Consider the following 20,526-nt stretch of genomic DNA (forward strand, 5'->3'; position numbering starts at 1 on the left):
TTGATTTTTTTTTAGTAAATATGTAATTTTTTGGGACTTTTTTGAAGTTTTGGATTTTTTTTCTATTTTATCTGAAAACGATGAAATTGTATCAATTTTTTAAGTGGGTTATTAGAGGCTAAAAATAATGGGTTTTAATGTTATGTTTGGTTAGTATCTCAAAATAATAGAGATAAAATTATATTTAGTTGAAGATATAAATACGAAGACATATAATAAATTTGTCTTTGATATATTTTTAAGTGAATTTATATCATTTTAAAATAGAAAAAATAATAAAAATATTTTTACGGTGACAAAACAACGCTATATCCATTCTTACCTTGATGTTATTCTTTGCCTTCCTTTTCATGTCCATGACCGTGTTGAAAGTGTTCTTGAACATGTTTTTTTTTTTTTTTCTATATGTATGATGTCAAGGTTATGATGAAGAAGATTGGTCTTCCAATAAGAAAGCTCCTACAAAATACTTCGCTTTACCCAATTATGAGTTAAACCAAAACTAGGATACTTCTGCTATCGGATTGAAAACCAAACACAATATCACCGTACTCTAACACCACGCTATACAATTCTTAACTAAAAAGACGCGGGGGTGCAACATCTTTTTCAACTCTACCAATAAAAAATAATTCTTTATGTTCTTTTTGTACCTATGATCTGTTAGCAAGAAACGCCGGTGTTAGTTAAAAAAGGCGTTTTACCGCTGTTTGTTAGCATGAATAACTTGTTATTTTTCATGCAGTATGAACATGCTAGTTTTCCATGCGTGCTCTAACCAAAAACCATTTCAGAAGCTGGAAAATCATTGATAGTCCACATCAAAGTTGTCTTCATAAGAAAAATTTTGTTTGTCAATACATCATAAGTCAAAGCCTTGGAGGATCACAACTACATTAACTCATCAATCAATGGTTGAAGACAAACATCCATATTCCAGCCCGGACTATTAGGACTGAGTATAACCGTAAATAAAAACATGAACTTCAAGCTGTAAATCGTGAGTATAACAAACCAACAAGAATAAGAAGCAGCAAATGACTCAAATGGATTGAATTTGTCAGTATATAACCTAAGACGCACATTTCTTGATTCAGTTACAAAATAAGGATGCACACTGTTAAAGTGTTTTTATATTTTACCATCGAATGGGTGCACCATTACTCCACCCACCACATCATATGATTGGTGTCATGTCATGTGCTCAGCAGTTTTTGGTAACATGAATAACCTCTGTAGTCTAGGTGTAATTGAGAGGTATCTAAGTTTTTTTATGTGCGACATGAATCTTTTCTTTGCTAGTTCTGGGTTTATAACGGGAATGTCCACATGTCCTGCACTCGATCAGCTCAGCATTTTCAAGGTAGTACAACATGCAGAAGTTTGGACAATATTAATTTTCTAGTATTCTAGACCGAGGGGTTTCATTATGAAGTTAGTAGTATAGAAGTTCTCTTTCAGTCTGTTTTCTTCAAGTAAAATGCTTCTCGCCCATTCGACAATTCTGTTATAACCGGCCTCACTCAACCTATAATCCAACTTGATGGTAAACACCTATTCAACGACCAATAATTTACTATGATTTGTGAGTCATCCCATAATGATTCATTAGAATCTTTCAAAAGATTAAAAAACCTGGTCGTGTCTGCATTATGTTCTTCATCTATGATTGAACATTGACCAACATAACCCTGATTCATTGTCATCGCATCTATAACCATAATTCTATAAGGATTAATGTTATCATTTACAACTCCATGCACGTTGCTAGCATTAAAAGTTGACCCAACCATCCTTTCTACCTTGGTCTCGTGAGGAACAAATGGTTCTCCATGTGCATACTAACACATGTATTCTTGCATGAACCCTTTGTGTAGAAGATGTATCGTTATAACATCTGGATCAAGAAACTTTTTATGTTTACATCTCTTGCATGAACACCTAATACCGATCCACTAATATTTCTTGGATTAGATGTTGCGTAATTAATAAAATCCTGAATCTCATTACAATAATCCATCCTCAACAATCCTTGGGGTGAATCTCGATACATTTATAAATGATCATCCATAACTTCTATCGAACCTATATAAAATAATGATAACAACATGTATTAATTAACTACGTTAACTAAATAAATTTTTAAAAATATTGGTTTAGCTCAAGATTATTCAACCTTCTTTAATACTTCTCTTAATTCATTATCAATTATCTATGCAGATACAAATTAATTTGTAAACATTTACATAAATTAAAACTCGACAATAAAATTGACAAAATATAAAATGGATCCGTTAAACAAGCTATTATTTATTTCATCATAACATACCTAAGTCGGTAATTCGACATAAGTTTCAACAATTTACAAACAAATACAATTTTGCAAAATCTAAAACAAACCATAACATGTACAAATTCATAAATTCATACAACAAGTTTATTTGAGAAAAAACAATAAAACAAGTAATCACTCAAACAAAATAAATATACTTAAAAAATATGCAATAAAAAAAATTAACATTTTAGAAATGTGTTCAAATTTTAAAAAGGGTAGATTTGCTTACTTAAGATGAAAAATCCGTAATAAAATTTTAATTAGAACACAAATGCTGTCAAACAGAGTGTTGTTATGACTAGAAAAGTTGTGGAATGATGAGTTGTATTAAGATAAGGGGGGACATGGGGGGGTTTGTTTGTTTTGTTACAGAGTTTTTTTAAGGGAGAAGGAGAAATAGGGGAGGGAGAGAAGAGGATCGAGCACCATGTCATATATTAAATATTACCGATGGATTTATCGATGAAATTATTTCATCTATCAATCTGTCAGCAATCCTGTTGGTATAAGTGATGTCATTGTACGACTTGCCTTTTTGAATCCAACTGCAATTCCATCGGTAACGGTGTTTGTAAAAACTTACACGTCATCATACTGTTTGTTTTTTTTTAATTCCTTCTATTCCGACTTGTATTCCCTTGGTATATACCGATGACATATTTCCATTGGTATTTACCGATGAAGTTAGCGATGGAAAAAATTTGATCGGTAAATATCATTGTAAAGTACCGATGGAAAAAATTTGTTGGTGTTTCCATTGTATTTATCAATTTTCTAATAGTGTGTTGATTTGAAAAGAGTTTGAAATCTTATTTAAACGATCAAAGGCTATTATGTAAAGAGCAAATATGATTTAACATGGCAATACACTCTATGCTTTAATGTTAAATTGAAACATTATTAATGAAATGATATTAATTATACTAGAAAACCAGTCATGACACATTTGGTAGATGATGCACTTTATCTTCAAATATAAATTAATCAATTGTTGAATTGATAATAAATTAAATTGTTCAATTTATTTAATTCAATTTAATTAGAATTAGAATTAGAATTTATATTTGCGCCAACATATTAGGAACTTAATAGGTTACACATATTAAGAACCATTAGTCAGAAATTAAACTGAGATGATTTAATGAAGTATGACTTGATTAAAATACATTTTAGAAATTAAGGACTAGAATATAATTAATATAGGGATTATATTTTTAGACATAGAAAAATTAAGTAAGGACTTGATTTAGTTAATTTCTAAAATTTTTCCTAATTAATATATGGATATTATTCAGGGAGCAAATTGATATTTTTCCAATTTACAAGGCTTCTCATATTTTTCTATAAATAGTAAGTTATGCATTTTATTTTTTGTGGTTGTTTGTTAGACTAAAAAATCTACGTAAGTGACAGAATAGAGAGTTAACATTCTATGCATATTAATCTATTTTTTCTAAATAGAGATTTAAAAAATTTCTCACTAATGGCTCGTGTGCATTACCATTTGAGGCCAGATAATTCGACGACTAGTGATTTACAACAACTCAGCCTTTAAGGAATTATTTAAAGCCAAAGAAGATCAGAACTCCAGGTAATAAATCTCTAAACAACTCTAGATATGTCTAACAAGATCCTAAAAACTCCCTAATAATTTTATTTTATTATTTCCGTATGTATGATATTCAAGAAACCTAACAACTCTCTCAAAGTAAACTCTCCAATCATATCTTATAATTTTCTTCTCTTGCGTGCGTTAGTTACTTAATTTCCCCCTCGTTTTCCTTAATTAGTTGGAATAGCAAGTAAGAAGTTGTCTATTTTGCTATATAATTAATCAATTTTCTTATGTTCTTAGAGTTGCTGGTATGTACCACTGGTTGTTAATGCTTGTGCCATTCTGTACATTTTGGTTGCAGCCATATCTTTTCATGCTACTGCTGGTTTTTCTGGTTACCCTCTTGAAATCTATTTGTGCTTTAGCAGCCATGCCAAGTTTCTATGATTATGTCTATCTATTTCTCGTCATGATATAAGAAAATTAAGGCAGCGAACTAGAACAAGGTAGTTGAATAGTAATTAATCATGATGATGCTTGAGCGATAGCTTTCCATAACTTCTGCTGCTGTTGCAAATGCTGCTACTTGAGTTGTTTATGTTCCTTTTGAAATACCTATTACAACTGCTATAACTACTATTATTTTTACTTTGAGCTGTGTATGAAAAAACAAAAACAGTTTACATACGATTTTATAATAATTTTTTACTATCTAAGTGTTTTTGTCAAAAATATGTTTTTGACAACCTTGGATTAGAGGACTTATTAGATACTGGTTCAAAGTTCTGTTGACATAGAGCAGACTTGCATTCCATGCGAGTTATTCCTATATGATGTGGTATTACAAGGCAGAAAAACTGTCTTAACCAGTGTTTTGCAGGCCAGCAGCGATGCCCTTCATGGTTAAAATAAGGGTGTCTTCCAGGCCTGGTGCGTACTCACTTGTAGGGTTAAGCTTCACAAGCTCTGCAGCCGGTTTGGTCGATTCCATGTAATCTTTTGACAAGTGTGGCCTTACTGTCACATGATAGTCAGGATCACGAATTTGCTTCAAAGTGTAGGCTTGGCAAACATTAAGGGTTGTGATATATGCATCGCGAAGACGAAGCCTCTGCTTCAAGTATGGGTCTCCTTCAAGAAGGTCTTTATGCCCGGCAATCTGCAAGCACGTAAAACATAATGGATTTATTCACAGGTGGATCCAAGCCACGTCAAAGAATTGTGGCAATAGGCACTCAAACACAGAACAGGGTTGGATCTAGAAATGTTCAGAAGGGAGAACAAATCAAAGGATTTTGAGTAATTTATATAATTTGCTCTCTTACACTAATGGTTTATCCCCATACCTGGAGGAGGAAGAGCTTATTTTCTTCATAGTTTGCTCTCAAGCGGTCTCCGAAAGGTCGCAGTTCTTCTGACACTAGGAGCCTGTCATACAAAGCAGCGATTCCTGGACCTCCCTTGGCAAAAACCATCTCAACTAAGTCAATTGTGACTCTGAAGAAAGGCCACTGATTGTACATCTCCTGGAGCGTGTGGAGATTTTTTGTATCCTTCTGAATCACATGCTTAAATGCTGCTCCAAAGCCAAGCCAAACTGGTAGATGAAACCTTGTCTGGGTCCAAGCAAAGATCCATGGGATTGCTCGGAGTGATTCAATGCCGCCACTTGGCTTCCGTTTTGATGGTCGACTGCCAATGTTCATCCGACCATACTCCAACTCTGGTGTTGCCTGCATCGTGGAAATTCCAAACACCAGATAAGGGAAATATGTCCTTCAGCACAATAGTTCCAAACAGTGAAAATGAAGGACCCACAAACTATTTGAAACTTCAAACACTAAATTACTGAATTTTGTAGGAGTTTTAATGAGGTTAAGCCCAAACAGTGTAACATTTAAAGACTCCGATAAGAGCAAAGAGAAGGAAAATATCCAGTTCGCTAATCACAAGAATAATTCAAGGCTTTCCTAGTGAATTGATAAGGATATTAGAATTTTGTTGCTGTGATCAGATTGAACAGATTCGTAGGAGTAATGACAATGCTGGGTTAAATACTTACAAGGCGGAAGTATTCAACAAAACGAGGTTCTTGGAAGACTATGGATCGGTATTCTTTTGTCGCAACAATTGCCATCTCATCCATGAGAGCACGCCATTCTGATTTTGGTGAGACCGGAGGATGCATTCCATGCTCAAGTGTGGCAGCTGTAAAACGCTGGAGCGTTCTGAAACATAAGTGCTCTTCACCAAAGGACTTTTCAATAACTTCTCCTTGAACAGTCACACGAAGTGATCCATGAATGGTGTCAGGTGGCTGAGATAATATAGCGAGATGGGTAGGCCCTCCACCTCTTCCAACTGTCCCTCCTCGGCCGTGGAACATGGTTAGCTTAACCCCATATTGCTTCGCCACCTTCACAAGCTCTTCTTGAGCCTTATACAGCTGCCAAGCAGCAGAGAGACGCCCAGCATCCTTTCCAGAATCTGAGTACCCTATCATGACTTCTTGCTTCCCCTTGATCCGGTCTCTATACCAATTTATTGAGAAGAGACAAGCCATAGAAGCAGGAGCGGCTTCAAGATCAGCCAGCTTTTCAAACAATGGAACAACCCTAAGTGGTTGTTGGACATGACATTCACGTTGTAACAGTTCAACAGCAAGTACATCAGAAGGGCTCGTGGCCATTGAGATTATATAAGCACCAAAGTTGTCCGGAGGAAGTTCTGCAATGACATGAAACGTGTCCAGCACATCAGCAATTTCTTCAGTTTTGGGAAGATCAGGTCCAAAAAGAGGACGTTTGCCACGGAGCTCAGATAAGAGCCATTCCCTCCTATGCTCCTCAGACCATTCTCGATAGGATCCAATGCCCAAGTGCTTTGTGATGGCATCCAGAACATCAGTGTGCCTGTCAGATTCCTGCCGGATATCAAGTCTGACAAGTGAGAGTCCAAAGGTAGAAACTTGCCGTAAGAAATCAAGGAGGCTTCCGTCTGCAATTGGTCGATCACCACAGGCATAGAGTGATCTGTAGCAGAGTTCAAGAGGCTCGAGGATCTACAAGAATAAAAACCAAAATCAGTAAAAAGGGATTTCTTTCATCTGCAGAATTATAGCACTTGCAATTAATTAGTGGAAATTTGAGGACAAAAAATGATATCGGTGAGATTGGTAGGCATCTATCATCCAATTGATACCTTACGGCAAGACTGCTATAAAGTTACCACAACAGTATATTTCCTCAAACTGAAAGTAATTGACAAGGAAGGGACCTGCTCAGCATTAGTGAAAGTGGAATCCTCAGGAATGTCAGATTTCCCATTGGCTAGTAACTGACGAGAGCGTTCGCGGGTGTTGTACAGCTTGTCCCTTACATTTCCAAGAACAACACGATATGGCTCATTTGGAGGGATCTGTTTCCAAAATTCTGTTCTCATAACCCATGTAGAAAAAAAAACAAACAAACCAGAAGCTCTTTATAAATCAAATAAACCGTAGAAAAAAAATAAATTGATCAAACGAATTTAAAATACATCAAATGCAATTGTTTTTCCACCGAGTTTGAATATAGCAGGAAACTTCTGGTAAGGCAGGCGCGTAATGTTTCATGAAATTGTTGTCACATTGCCATGCGTAGACTACTTACATTCCTGATCTCTACATTTTGAAACATCCTTAAAAGGAGAGTTAATAAATACCTATGTAGTGTTTCGCATATCTTTTTGAAGATGAATGAAGTTCATCTGCGCGAACACGAAGTTCTTCATTGCAGCGCCACATGGACAACTGCAAATGAAATCAGACAAACCGATAACAAAAATGTCATGATTATACCCTGAAGACTACTGTACACAATTTTTGTAATACCTCAAACATAAGATCCTCTATCTGGGAGAAATAGAGATTAGCAGCCATCATCCTAGCTAGTAAGCAAACATCTCGTGTAACTTCAGGAGTTACACGTGGATTTCCTGCAAACAACATAAAAAAACAATAAAATAGGCAGACATTATCCATGGAATGTACGCTACTCGTGGAGAGGAAAGGAAAATGATGTAATTTTATGGTGACTAGTATGTAATTAGTAGTATTTTATTAGTCACTTTTATAGTGTATGCTTCGAAGAAATTGAAAATTACAAATATTTCTTTGTGTCTTGTTTTTTTTTTATAAAAAAAATTGACCCTAAAAAATAACCAAATAAGCTTTTACTAGTAATTCTCTAGTCACCGTAGTAAAATTTTTCAAGAAAAATGAAACTCTTGAGCAACTTACATGAATGGATTTGCTTAGGAAACAAAAATAAATAAGAGGGGAGCTTGAAGTTTTAATAAAGTTATAATAATAAATAAATAAAAAACAAGTCCAAGAACATAGTTTCTAGTAGTTTGTATTCGTGATTTCTTGAGGTCTCATCGCAATGAACCCAAGCGATAGATTCTTTATCAAGACTCGTTAATGCTAAATGGAATAAATTTGCTATAAATGGGATAGCAATAAACCATTGAAGACAGACAGCAAGGAGACACACCATCACGATCCCCACCCATCCAGGAAGAGAACTGGATGACGGGGGCATTATAAGGAACGCGTTCTTTTATTCCAATGTTCTTCAAAGCTGTGTCAAGCCTCCGCAGGAACTTCGGAACACCCTTCCAAATTGTCTCATGGAAGTAGCTCATTCCCGCCCTCATTTCATCTTGCGGAGTTGGAGGAGTCCTTCGGATCTCATCAGTGCGAAATGCAGCTTGGATCTGCACGAGGGAGAAGCAGATGTAATTTACACTCATTCTAAACAAACAAAGTTGCACACAGCCATCGTTATTGTCTTGACAAAGATCCAAGAAGTTAATGCATTATTTGGAAGAATATTTAGATCAATAAAAAGGCATGACGCTGGAATCCATTATCGTATTCTATGGTACTGGTCTTTCACTGGAGTGATGCATTTATAATTGCCTTTTAACCTGTTCTGTTGTGCCAGAAATATAAGCCAGATTAGAATTTAGTACGAAGGAATGCATAGCCAATTGGCATCTAGATACCTCTCTTTGTAAAGCCTCATCAAGTTCCTGCTTATCATATGGAGTAATGTCCTTGGCATACAACTGAGTCAGACAATTCCGTATCCTGAATGCATGAAAAAACGAGGCAATATCAACAACAAAAGAAAATTGACAACAAGGTGGCATCTAGCATAGCATGACATCTTTGAAGCATTGCTATGTTAACCTAACTCCACCAGAACCCGACCCGTCACTCAAGGTCAGCTCATCTCAAGAAACGTTGCATTTCTAACACATTTATCACTTCAATCACACCTTGCATGCTTTTGAAGCAAGGATCTACGGACAGATTGAGTAGGATGTGCAGTTAGGACCAAATCCACAGTCTGATTCTTCAAAGCTTCAAAAACTTCCTCTGGCGACTTGTTCAACTGCCCCACAAGTCTATTGAGTGTCTCCTCAATATCTGATTCAGTTGTTGCCGAATTCTCATCAGCAAAATCTCCCTTCTTTAACTTAATCCTTCGTCTAGAAGCAATCTGAACCTCCTCTGCCAAGTTTGCCAGATTAAGCATGTGAGAGAATGATTTTGTAACAACAATTGAGTCCCCAGGATCCAAACTCGTAATCACTCTCCCAAGTTCCTCCAACTTCTGAGGGTCATGCTTTGCCTCGTACTCTGCTGAAAGCTCGTAACAGTCATGAACCTAGCAAGTCAGCACCATACTTAGAATTAACAAAGAACTGGAATAACTGTAAAAAAAAAAAAAAACACGATGAATACACTGCTGTTAACAAAAAGAAGAAGAACAAGAAGCAAGTACCGTTTCTCTGATATCCTTGCCATGCAAATCCTGCAATATATCAAGAAACCGGTCCAATAACAAAGCATCATACTCCACCAACTTGTCATCCTCAGAGACCTTCCCTGGTGCCAACAGCCTCAACTGTGCATCTATCGATGCCATCTTCTGCAAATTCCTATCTGCCATTGCTTTTCTTCTTCCTTCTCTGCGTGAATAAACAAACAAACAAATATACTCTGTTCTTGGCTTGGCCTGTTCTGTTACTTGGAAACTCTTTTATAGCAACATCCCAACAAACATACAGAAAAAATTAATGAGTGCAGAGGTTGAAAGGAGATAACAGATAGAGAGCAAAGTGAATCTCGTGAGATTTTTTACAAACCAAGTACCTACCACCAACCACAAAGAAGAAGATCGCGTAGGTTCGTAGACAACGGGTAAGTTATGAGCTCAACACATGAAAGCCACCCAAAAAAACCACATATACCTGCTTTACATTTTGTCGCACGTGAGGGACGCTGAAATACCCGTATCTACTTCCAACATTAGAAATAGTTCTCCAGTGGGTTCTCTGTTGTTAGTTCTCCAGTGGGTTCATTCGAAAATCACGATTTACCTTTTCTCTTCATGTTCATCTCATCTGCATGGGTGAATTCTATTAGGTATACTTGAACTACATTTGGTAATTATCCAAGAAAATTTCAAAATGATATATGTTTTGTATTCCTTTTTTTTTTTCATTGTATAAATGTGGATTTTCCTTTGATATAGGAAATACATCTTTTCAAGTTGATTCTAATTTTAATTTTTTTTTGTCTCAAACCCTTATCCTAAATTTTTAATTTTGTCATTAGGAATAACAATTTTTTTATTTGAACACTTGCCCTTATTCCTTCAATCTCAATAGCACAAAAACTCATGGATACCTTGCAATGCATACAAATAAATTAGATTCTCAATTTAGCAATGAAACACATTTTTAATTGGAGGATTGAAAAATTTGTACATCCCTTATTTCTCCTTCTTCCCCTTTGCAACTAAACAAACAGACCCCACCCCACATCCCTCCTCATCTCAGCACAACTCATTCTTTTTCAACTTTTCCAGTCACAACATCCGTGTTCTGATTGAAATTTTATTGCGGATTTTTCATTTTAAGTAAGTAAATCTATTATTTTTTTTTAATTTGAACACAATTTTAAAATGTTAATTTTTTTATTGTATATTTTTGTAGTATATGTATTTTGTTTGAGTTTTTACTTGTTTTATTGTTTTTTCTCAAATAAACTTGTTGTATTGATTTATGATTTTGTAAATGTTATGTTTTGTTTTAGATTTTGTAAAATTGTATTTGTTTGTAAATTATTGAAACTTATGTCGAATTACCGACTTAGATGTGTTGTGATGAAATAAATAATTGTTTATTTAATGTGTCCGTTTTATATTGTCAATTTTATTGCCAAGTTGTAATTTCCATAAATTAATGTGTATAAATTTATATATATGTTGATAATTGATAATGAATTAAGAGAAGTTTGAAAGTAGGTAGGATAATCTTGAGATAAAGCAATATTTTTGTAAATTTATTTACTTAATATAGTTAATTACTACATGTTGTCATCATTATTTGATATAGGTTCGATAGAATTAGTCATGGATGATTATTCATGGATATATCAGGATTCACCCCAAGAATTATGGAGGATAAATTATTGTAATGGAATTCAGGGTTTTATTAATTACGCAACATCTATTATGAGAAATATTAGTGGAGGCAGTATTAGGTGTCCATGCAAGAGGTGTAAAAATAAAAAATTTCTCGATCCAAATATTGTAACGATACATCTTCTATACAAAGGGTTCGTGGAGGAATACCTGTGTTGGTATGCACACAAAGAATCATTTGTTCCTTAAAAGACCATCGTAGAAAGGATAACTGGGTCAACTTCTAGAGCTACATTGTGCATGGAGTTGTAAATGAGAACAATAATCCTTACATGACAATGGTTATGGATGCGATGAGAATGAATCAGGGTCATGCCAGTCAATGTACAATTGTAGATGAAAAACCTAATGCAGATGCGACCAGATTTTATAATCTTTTGAAAGATTCTAACGAACCATTATAGGATAACTACATAAATCATAGTAAATTATCGGTTGTTGCACAAATGTTTATTTTCAAGTCGAATTATAGGTTGAGTGAGACCGGTTATGATAGAATTATTGAATGGATGAGAAGCATTTTACTTAAAGGGAATAAAATGAAAGAGAATTTTTATGTTGCTAAGTCCATGATGAAACCCCTCAGTCTAGGTTACCAGAAAATTGACTTGTGTTCAAACTTCTGCATGTTGTACTACCTTGAAAATACTGAGCTGTTTAAGTGTAGGACATGTGGGCATTATTGTTATAAACCCGGAACTGGCAAGGAAAAGACTCCTGTAGCATATAAAAAACTTAGATACTTTCCAATCACACCTAGACTATAGAGGTTATTCATGTCACCAAAGACTGCTGAGCATATGTTATGGCACCAATCACATGATGCGGTGGATGGAGTGATGTTGCATCCTTCTGATAGTGAAGCATAGAAACACTTTAACAATGTGTATCCTTACTTTTCAGCTGAATCAAGGAACGTGCGTCTTGGGTTATGTACAGATGGATTCAATCCATTCAGGACATTTGCTGCTCCTTATTCTTGTTGGCCGGTTATACTCACGGTTTATAATTTGCCACCAAGAATGTGTATGAGCCCAAAGTTCATGTTTTTATCTATGGTCATAACTGATCCTAATAGTTCAGATCAAAATATAGATATTTGTCTTCGATTGTTAATTGATGAGTTAATGCAGTTATCTACCTCAGGGGATTTGACTTATGATGTATTGATGAAACATAATTTTCTTATAAGGGCATCTTTGATGTGGACTATCAATTATTTTTCAACTTATGGAATGGTTTCTGGTTAGAGCACACATAGAAAACTAGCAAGTCCATATTGCATGAAAAATAATAAGGCATTCACACTAATAAACGGGGGTAAAATGTCTTTTTTTTTTATTGCCATTGGCGTTTCTTGCCAACGGATCACAAGTACAAGAAAAATATAAATGATTTGTTTGTTGGCAGAGTTGAAAAAGATGTTGCACCCCCGTGTCTTTCTGGTGAATAATTGTATAACATGGTGTCAGAATACAGTGACATTGTGTTTGGTTTTCAATTCGGTAAGTAAAAGTTTCCTAGTTTTGGTTTGACCCAAAATTGGGTAAAACAAAATATTTTCTAGGAGCTTCTTTATTGAAACACCAATCTCCTCTGCCATAACCTTGACGTCATGTATATAGAAAAGAACGTGTTTGAGAATATTTTCAATACGGTTATGGACGTGAAGGGGAAGACAAAGGATAACATCAAGACTATAATGAATATAACATTGTTTTGTCACCATAAAAATATGAAGTTGGTTTATTATAGGTCACGGGTCGTAAAGCCCAAAGTAAGCTTTGCTTTAGAGAAGAATGCATAACTACTAGTCTACTAATGGCTTAAGAGTCTGTGTTTTCTAATGGACGTGCCTCAAACATATCAAGGTTGGTTAATTTGGAGGATTACAAATTGTATGGAATGAAGAGTCATGACTGCCACATGTTTATACAAGCACTCATTTTATTAGCTTATCGTGATTTATTGTAAAAAGGGATATGAATGCAGTCACGGAGATCAGTCATTTTTTTAAAGATATATGCTTTAGTAAGTTGTAGACATAGCACATTTCAAGGTATGATGATGGTGGTGAAGTGCCTTCGAGTGAAAGCTTATTAATATTTTCCAATCCTGGACGACCCACACCAAAAAATGCTATCACGAAAAGATATTTATCTGAAATATAATTCAGACAAACATATAATTATGTATTATTTAACTATGATGAACTGAGACCTATATTCAGTAAGTTTATATAGTACTTAAACTTAGTTATAAATGGACTATTTATCTTTTATAATATCACAAACTCATATATTTTTTAATACCTTGTAGGCAACATCATCTACAATTACTGTTTAATCACTCATAGCTAATCGAATCCCAAATCTTTCGATTACAAGATGAACAATTTGTCACATGGTTCAGAACACATGTAAGAAGTATCATAAACTCATTATCTATCATGATACTTAATTTTGTTACAGAATTCTCGTTTACTGTTCATTGTTGTACTTGATGTACAAGGTTTATCAACTATGAAGGAATGCTTGTGCTACATTGTCTTTACTAAGTTTGGGTCCTGAAAGAAAAGTGAAGTGCTACAACGGGTATTTTGTAAATGGATACATGTTAATACTAAAGAATATGGGCAGGGTAGAAAGACATATAACAATGATATTTGTGTTAAAGGATCGACTTCTAATGAGTATGAAGTTGACTATTATGAGAAATTAGAAGAGGTAATTGAATTGCAATATCATAGCCAGCATAATAAAGTGTTTTTTATTTAAATGCTATTGGTATGACACCACTAATAGAGAAATTAGAGTAGATCTCCATCATGGTTTGGTCAAAATTAACTCAAAAGCTAGACTTTGCAACGTCAACAATATCTTTGTTTTCACCAAGTAATGCCAACAAGTTTATTACACATACACCCATTCATTTAGAAAGGATTGAGAGTTGATTGGTTATTTCATATTGAAAACCAAATCCAAGGGTTGTGTCGAGGTTGTTCAGGATGAGAATGATGACTCAAATATGGGAGATGATGTCTTTCAAGTTAGTGAGTTGGTTGAACCATATCGAGTTGATCCATCGATTGACTTAGAAGAAAATTTAAATTTATTGAATTTACATATAATCATAGTGTGCATTCTACTACTGATTATTCAATATCATAAACTCATTTTACGTTTCCCTTCAAATTTATCATTTTCCTTTTTAAAATAATAATAATAAAAATAGCAACCTGACAAAAGGAGGCCGAGAAGGGTTTCAAATGTATAGAGAAATCAAGCTAAAATTTTGAACAAATTTAGGAGCCCAATCGTACCATATTGTACAATAGATTGAAAGATTAATGCAAATTCAAAGTTAAATCAAATGATTACCGAATGAATTTGCATAAAAATTAAATTTGAGAACTTAATTAGGCTTCTGATAAGCCAATTTGATTTAATCATGGGTCCAATTAAAGGTTTAATTAAATTTTAGAATTAATTTGGGTCAAATTAAAATAATTAACTGAGTGTAAGGATTTAATTAGATTTTTAATGGATCAAATTAATTTATTAGAAAGTAAATTGGTAAAAACTTTAGTTTTTTTTTGTCTAGTTTTTTTCTTTCTTTTCAGCAGTTTGTAAAAGCAGTAACTTCGTTCCCTCTTTTAGCTTGCTGCACCTTTGTTTTATTTTATTTTTCTTGTTGTAGTATTTTCTTTAGTGTTGCATTTTATCTACCTTACATGCACAAGTATAGAGACGTTTTGGGTCAGTTTTCTTGTAGACCTGTGTCAGAGTGAGAGTCTGATTTTTCTAGTCATTTATTTGATAATTCTTCTAATTCTGAGGAAATGAGTGAACACGAAGATCAACCCATTAGGACCCTTCAGGATTACCTCCAGCCTACATCATGCATCATGTTTCCAGCTAATACTCGCTAACTGGAGTTTAAAACAGGGATGATACAATTACTCGCTACTTTTCATGGCATAGAAAATTAAAATAAATATGTGCACATTAGGGAGTTTGAGGAAGTAGTTGCGACTTTTCATAGTCAAAATGCAACTGATGACATTATGAGACTTGAGTTCTTTCCTTTCTCTTCGAAGGATAGAGCTAAGAGTTGGCTACTCTCGATGAGACCAAGATCTATGTCTTCTTTGATAAATACTTTCCCCAACGTAAGACCAACGCTTTAAAAAGGCAAATCTTTACCTTTGCACAACACGACAGTGAGACTTTGTATCGGTCGTAGGAGAGATTTAAGGAGTTGTTGAGTATATGTCCTCACCATGGGTATGAGAATTGGCGCTTAATGAGCTATTTTTATAAGAGACTTGCACCAAGAGAGCGCCAATTTATGGAGATGATGTGCGTAATGATAAGTTCTTACAGAAAGAGATATTGATAAGGCCATAGAATACCTCAATGAGCTTGCTGAAGAAGCTCACGCTTGGACTAGACCTAGTGCTACTGAGAGCACAAATAGGTCACCACCTGCAAGAAACCCAAATGGTGGTGGAATTTACCATCTCAAGGAAGAGGATAACTTAAAGGCTAAGATTGAGATGCTCACTAGGGAGTTAGATGTGTTAAAGACTAAGGACTTAGGTATGTACAAGAAGCCTTTTACACCTTTCTTTGATACAAATAATCTGAGGTGGCGCAATCACCCTAATTTCAGGTTGAAGTTTGAAAACCAGCCGCCTGCACATCCCCCTAGATCATATCCCGCACCATATCATGCACCTTCATCTTCTAGGATTCCTTTAGAAGACAGTACTTTGCATGCTTTTATTGAGGCACAAGGTAAGACTAACCAAAAGTTTTTATCTTTGATACCCAAAACATGGAGATATAGAGCCAAATGTCCAAACAGGTTGTAAGTTGTAACAACACTGATTTATTTACACAATATTCCATCTATATATAATTTATTATCATTAAAAGTACAAGTTTATCTATAAAAAAATCTATAGAGCTTTCTTTAAATTTTTAATATGCAAATTGTGAGAAATTTGATATTTAATATTTACAGTTTTCTTATTCATCAACTAAACAATTTGAGTGAATATTACAATTTGAGTGAATATTAAAGAAAAAAAAGAAGTTGTTTTCTTATTCAAATAAATCAACTATTGTGTTATTCAAGAAATTCTACGAATACAACATGAATCAAAATGCTCATTCATTTTAAAGCAAAAATAAATCTAAAAATGAATACAACATAATTATAGACATGCTTTAGAAACTATGTTAGATATATTAAATTTAAATATATACACATTGTTTTATACAAAATTACATTACAAAGCAAAATATTCATTTCTTCCATTTATATCTTCTGATTAAATAAACACAAAAAATACAAATATATGATCTATTATTCGGTACAATGCTGCGAGGTACCTGAAAATTTATTTAATACCAATACAATTAGCTTTATATACAATAATTATTTACTATTATCTCTTCTATATATTTACCACATCAATTACTAAAAAGTTAATTTTTTATTTTAATCTTAACCTTATAAATAAATACAATTAGCACAATTTAAGAACATATCAATGTTCTCTCTAGCCTAAATCGAACATTTATTTCATTACCCAATTAATTGGTTTCTGTAAATACCTATTAACTAGAGCACTAATTTCTTATTTTTTTTATTACAATTTAAATAATATTTTAGTTTTAAGATATTGAGCACCTACCTGATGTCAGAGAGCTTGAAACAACCCCTACTGTTGAGTAGGTTCTACAACCTCTCTTATACAAACAGAAACAATATATTATTTGTCATTAATTCACCATAAAAGTCAATTTTATTTTCCATATATATTACAAATTCTCAAATCAGTTGCATCAAAAATTCCAAATAATTTCCATGCATAAATGCCTTTAAATAAACTTATAAATTTTTTTCCTTAGCAAAGTTCAATACCATCCCCAACTCGCTCAATTAACAGCTTAATTTCTCTTTCAAATCAATGTTCACCAATACAGAAGAAAAACATGCCTATTATGAAATTTTAAAATTTATACTTTACTCAATCTTATCTTTTTAACAAAGCTTATATCGCACACATGCACTAATCATTCAAGTCAACATGTTTTACATAATTTATGTATTCCAACTCAAAATCCTAGTCATATCTCTCACTAATTCTTCTCATTTTATAATTCAAAGTTCATTAAATATTCAATCACATCTAAATAAATTTATTAAGTCTATTTGAATCCACCATAAATACATCAACACATATTAATTATACAAACATTTATTAAATTTCCATGTTCCTCATTTTTATGCAAAATGGTCTGCCCTAGCTATCTCTAAACCACCCAATTTTTTTCTTCAATTTTTCATTATTTTTCATTATAAACTTCCTATTTCTTCACAATTACATCAATTTCACACTTTCCTCAAATTTTCTTTTAAGAACCCTAATTCAAAAATCTAAGAATTATACATCAAATCCATTTATTTTCATTCAAAGTAGTTTAAATAAGCTTAGAACTTCTTACCTAGCAATAAAATGAACTTTGAAAGCTAACTAGTCAAAGTTCTTAAATGACTCAATGATCTCAACCCTTCATTTTTTTTTTTTTGCTTAAAAAACATTTGTTATGCCATTTCTTATAATCTTGATGGGGTATAGTTCTTTGTTTTTGGCATTTTCTGTAACTATCATTTTGATTTTGAATTTTAGCATGCCTTATAACATTTTTCTTTATTGATATAGACTTGTCTGATCTATTTTTTCTTTTCTTTTCCTTTTTTCGCTAGTGTGGAGTGTGATCCTAGTTAAGGCCTTTTAGGAAAAAAATATTAGGCTTAAAAAGGAGCAACAAAGGATATATTTTATTGAGAATATGAGGAAAAAAGGGTCTTTCATCATTTCCAACACAAATCATTCCGGTTGATAAGTCTTTTGGTGTAATCTCCATACCTCGTAGAGAACTGCTTATCACAAACCATAGCTTTTGTGATATCCTAGATTCAACAACATGATACCCATTAGAGGTTCAATTGAGTCTAGTCACAAGACTTAGAATAAAGAGGTTCAAGGAGATAATTAATGGACTTCTTCAAGATACATGGGCTAAGGTGGATTTTTTTCAAGATTCATGGGCTCAAGAAGATATCAAGGAATGAAGGACAAACCTTAATTTATTTGATTCATGTTCAATAAGGGCTTCTAAAGAAGCATCCAAACATTATATAAAGATTGAAATGAGAAGATTCAAATCTGCTAATTTTGATCTTTTTCTATTGTTTTGGCCATAACTAGGGATACAAAATAAATTTTGATACAATTCTAGCTGCTTTGGAAATTAAACAACCATATATTTCCAGTGATATATGGTATACCTTCTAATTCATCAAGAATAAGGAGAACTCATTCACACATTTTTAACAGCTCATTTCCATTCTATTTTTTAAGATGGTGGAATTAAGATGTCAAATTTCCATTCTATTTTTTAAGATGGTGGAATTAAGATGTCAAATGTTATTTTCAACAAACATCGAGTTGTTTTCTAAAATTAATATGCAATTCGATTTCATTTAAGAAGAATGAAACAAATACTCAATGAGGAGTTGTTTGCAAAACCAATCCACTTAAAATTATAGAGCTATTATTAATGAGATCATGTCATGAAATTGGTGCATGAATAAAAACAATAAATAGTTGTAAGAAATGAAACAGTGGTAGAGAATATGAAAAAAGATTTTAGTCTAAATTTCACTTTATTAATTTTGCTAGAAATTATACATTGACACTTAGTATTTCTTTACAAAATTTGAGTTTATAGGTTTAGAAAGATCCTCTTCATCCGTTCTTGAAAATATGAGTACTCCTTGTGAAAGGCTATTTTTCATCACATATAGGCTTTTGTAATTAGATGCTCATTTGCTCTTATTCTCTCCCACTATTGGAAGAATGTTCTTCAACACTAGATTCCTTCTCTAAACTCCATAGGGTAAAACCTTCTTATCATGTGTCTTGATCATTCTTCTTTAATACAATTGACTGTGGCAAAAAGCAACTAGCCTTTTTATGTTAATCATGTTCAGCCATTCATATTGTGCCTTGGCCCACTCCAACTCTTCTAATTCTGCCTCCATCGAGACTCTCTAGGAAGGAATTTCCATTTCTAAAGGCATTATCACCTTCATCTTGTAAACTAGGGAATATGGTGTGGCTTTTATGGATGTTTTTATTGCAAATTGATATGCATGAAAAGCATAAGAAAGCATCTTATGTTGGGAGATAAGGTATTAATGGCTATTTTAGAAAATAATAACTTTCTAAGGTGCTTCAAATCCACGGGTATAGGCTTCATATTCAACCATGTTATTAGTGCATTCAAACTGCAGACTAATAGAGATGGGGTATTGATGACCATTTAAGGAGATAATAACTGCCTTCATACCATTTCCTAACACATTTACATGGATATTGAAATACATGGTCCATCATTCACTTTCTCAATTATCTGGTTTTGTCTTAACTATCATAACAACCTTTTCTGGAAAGACAAAATCTAACAGCTTATAATTGTCAATTATATTCATTTCTAGATGATCTGCCATTGTGCTTCTCTTTATTTTCTTTATTTTCATAAACATAATGTCATACTCGACTAGTAAGACCTTACATCATACTATTTAACTTGACAAGTACAGTTTCTCAAAAAAATTATTTGAGTGGATTTATCTTTAAGATCAACCATGTCATGTAATAGAGCATGTATTGTTGAAGCCATCTCACACTCTATACCAAACTACAACACATTTTTTCCATCATAGAATAATAGGACTTACAATCCTTAAACACTTCTTACTTAGGTAATAGATTGTTTGCTTTTTTTCTTGAGTCATCATGTTGACCCAATACATACTCCATAACAATTTTTATAACTGTTAAATTTAGTATCAATGACCTCCCTGTAATTGGTGGGACTAACATTAGTGGATTTTGCGAATATCGCTTGATTTTTTTAAAAGTATTTTGACAATTTTCATTCTACTTTCTTGGGTTCTTCTTTCTAAGCATGAAAAAATTGGGTTCACAAGTTGTAGTAAACTAAGAGATAAAT

The 20,526-nt window shown here is 33.4% G+C and overlaps 1 protein-coding gene and 1 non-coding gene across 5 annotated transcripts; both read right to left on the minus strand.

Annotated features, from left to right (window-relative positions):
• Nucleotides 1-4,400: 4,400 nt before the first annotated feature.
• On the minus strand, nucleotides 4,401-9,991 carry LOC133692441 (phosphoenolpyruvate carboxylase 2-like). 4 transcript variants are annotated; one of them, XM_062113393.1, is made up of 10 exons: nucleotides 9,725-9,967; nucleotides 9,216-9,607; nucleotides 8,940-9,024; nucleotides 8,426-8,648; nucleotides 7,762-7,865; nucleotides 7,593-7,680; nucleotides 7,167-7,321; nucleotides 5,953-6,951; nucleotides 5,237-5,623; nucleotides 4,401-5,049 (listed from the first exon to the last, which is right to left on the minus strand). In XM_062113393.1, the coding sequence occupies exons 1-10, from the start codon at nucleotides 9,890-9,892 to the stop codon at nucleotides 4,753-4,755; spliced, it is 2,898 nt and encodes a 965-aa protein (XP_061969377.1). In that variant the 5' UTR covers nucleotides 9,893-9,967; the 3' UTR covers nucleotides 4,401-4,752. The 4 variants fall into 4 exon arrangements, with proteins under 4 accessions (XP_061969377.1, XP_061969378.1, XP_061969379.1 ...); XM_062113394.1 differs by having other exon boundaries at nucleotides 9,216-9,582; nucleotides 9,725-9,864; XM_062113395.1 differs by lacking the exons at nucleotides 4,401-5,049; nucleotides 5,237-5,623 and having other exon boundaries at nucleotides 6,816-6,951; nucleotides 7,092-7,321; nucleotides 9,725-9,972.
• Nucleotides 9,992-15,612: 5,621 nt separating this feature from the next.
• LOC133693024 (small nucleolar RNA R71) lies at nucleotides 15,613-15,720 on the minus strand. Its single transcript, XR_009842042.1, has one exon. It is a non-coding gene; the product is annotated as a small nucleolar RNA R71 (small nucleolar RNA).
• Nucleotides 15,721-20,526: the final 4,806 nt, after the last annotated feature.

This window comes from Populus nigra, chromosome 4, assembly GCF_951802175.1.
Source record: "Populus nigra chromosome 4, ddPopNigr1.1, whole genome shotgun sequence".
NCBI classification, from domain to species: domain Eukaryota; kingdom Viridiplantae; phylum Streptophyta; class Magnoliopsida; order Malpighiales; family Salicaceae; genus Populus; species Populus nigra.

Excerpts from the sequence above, each read along its gene's own strand:
- LOC133692441 (XM_062113393.1), bottom strand. The coding sequence starts at position 9,892 with ATGGCAGATAGGAATTTGCAGAAGATGGCATCGATAGATGCACAGTTG. Across the intron at positions 8,649-8,939 it reads ATGAGGCTTTACAAAGAGAG|ATCCAAGCTGCATTTCGCAC; the intron begins GTATCTAGATGC and ends TCCCTCGTGCAG. Across the intron at positions 5,050-5,236 it reads ATAAGCTCTTCCTCCTCCAG|ATTGCCGGGCATAAAGACCT; the intron begins GTATGGGGATAA and ends ACGTGCTTGCAG.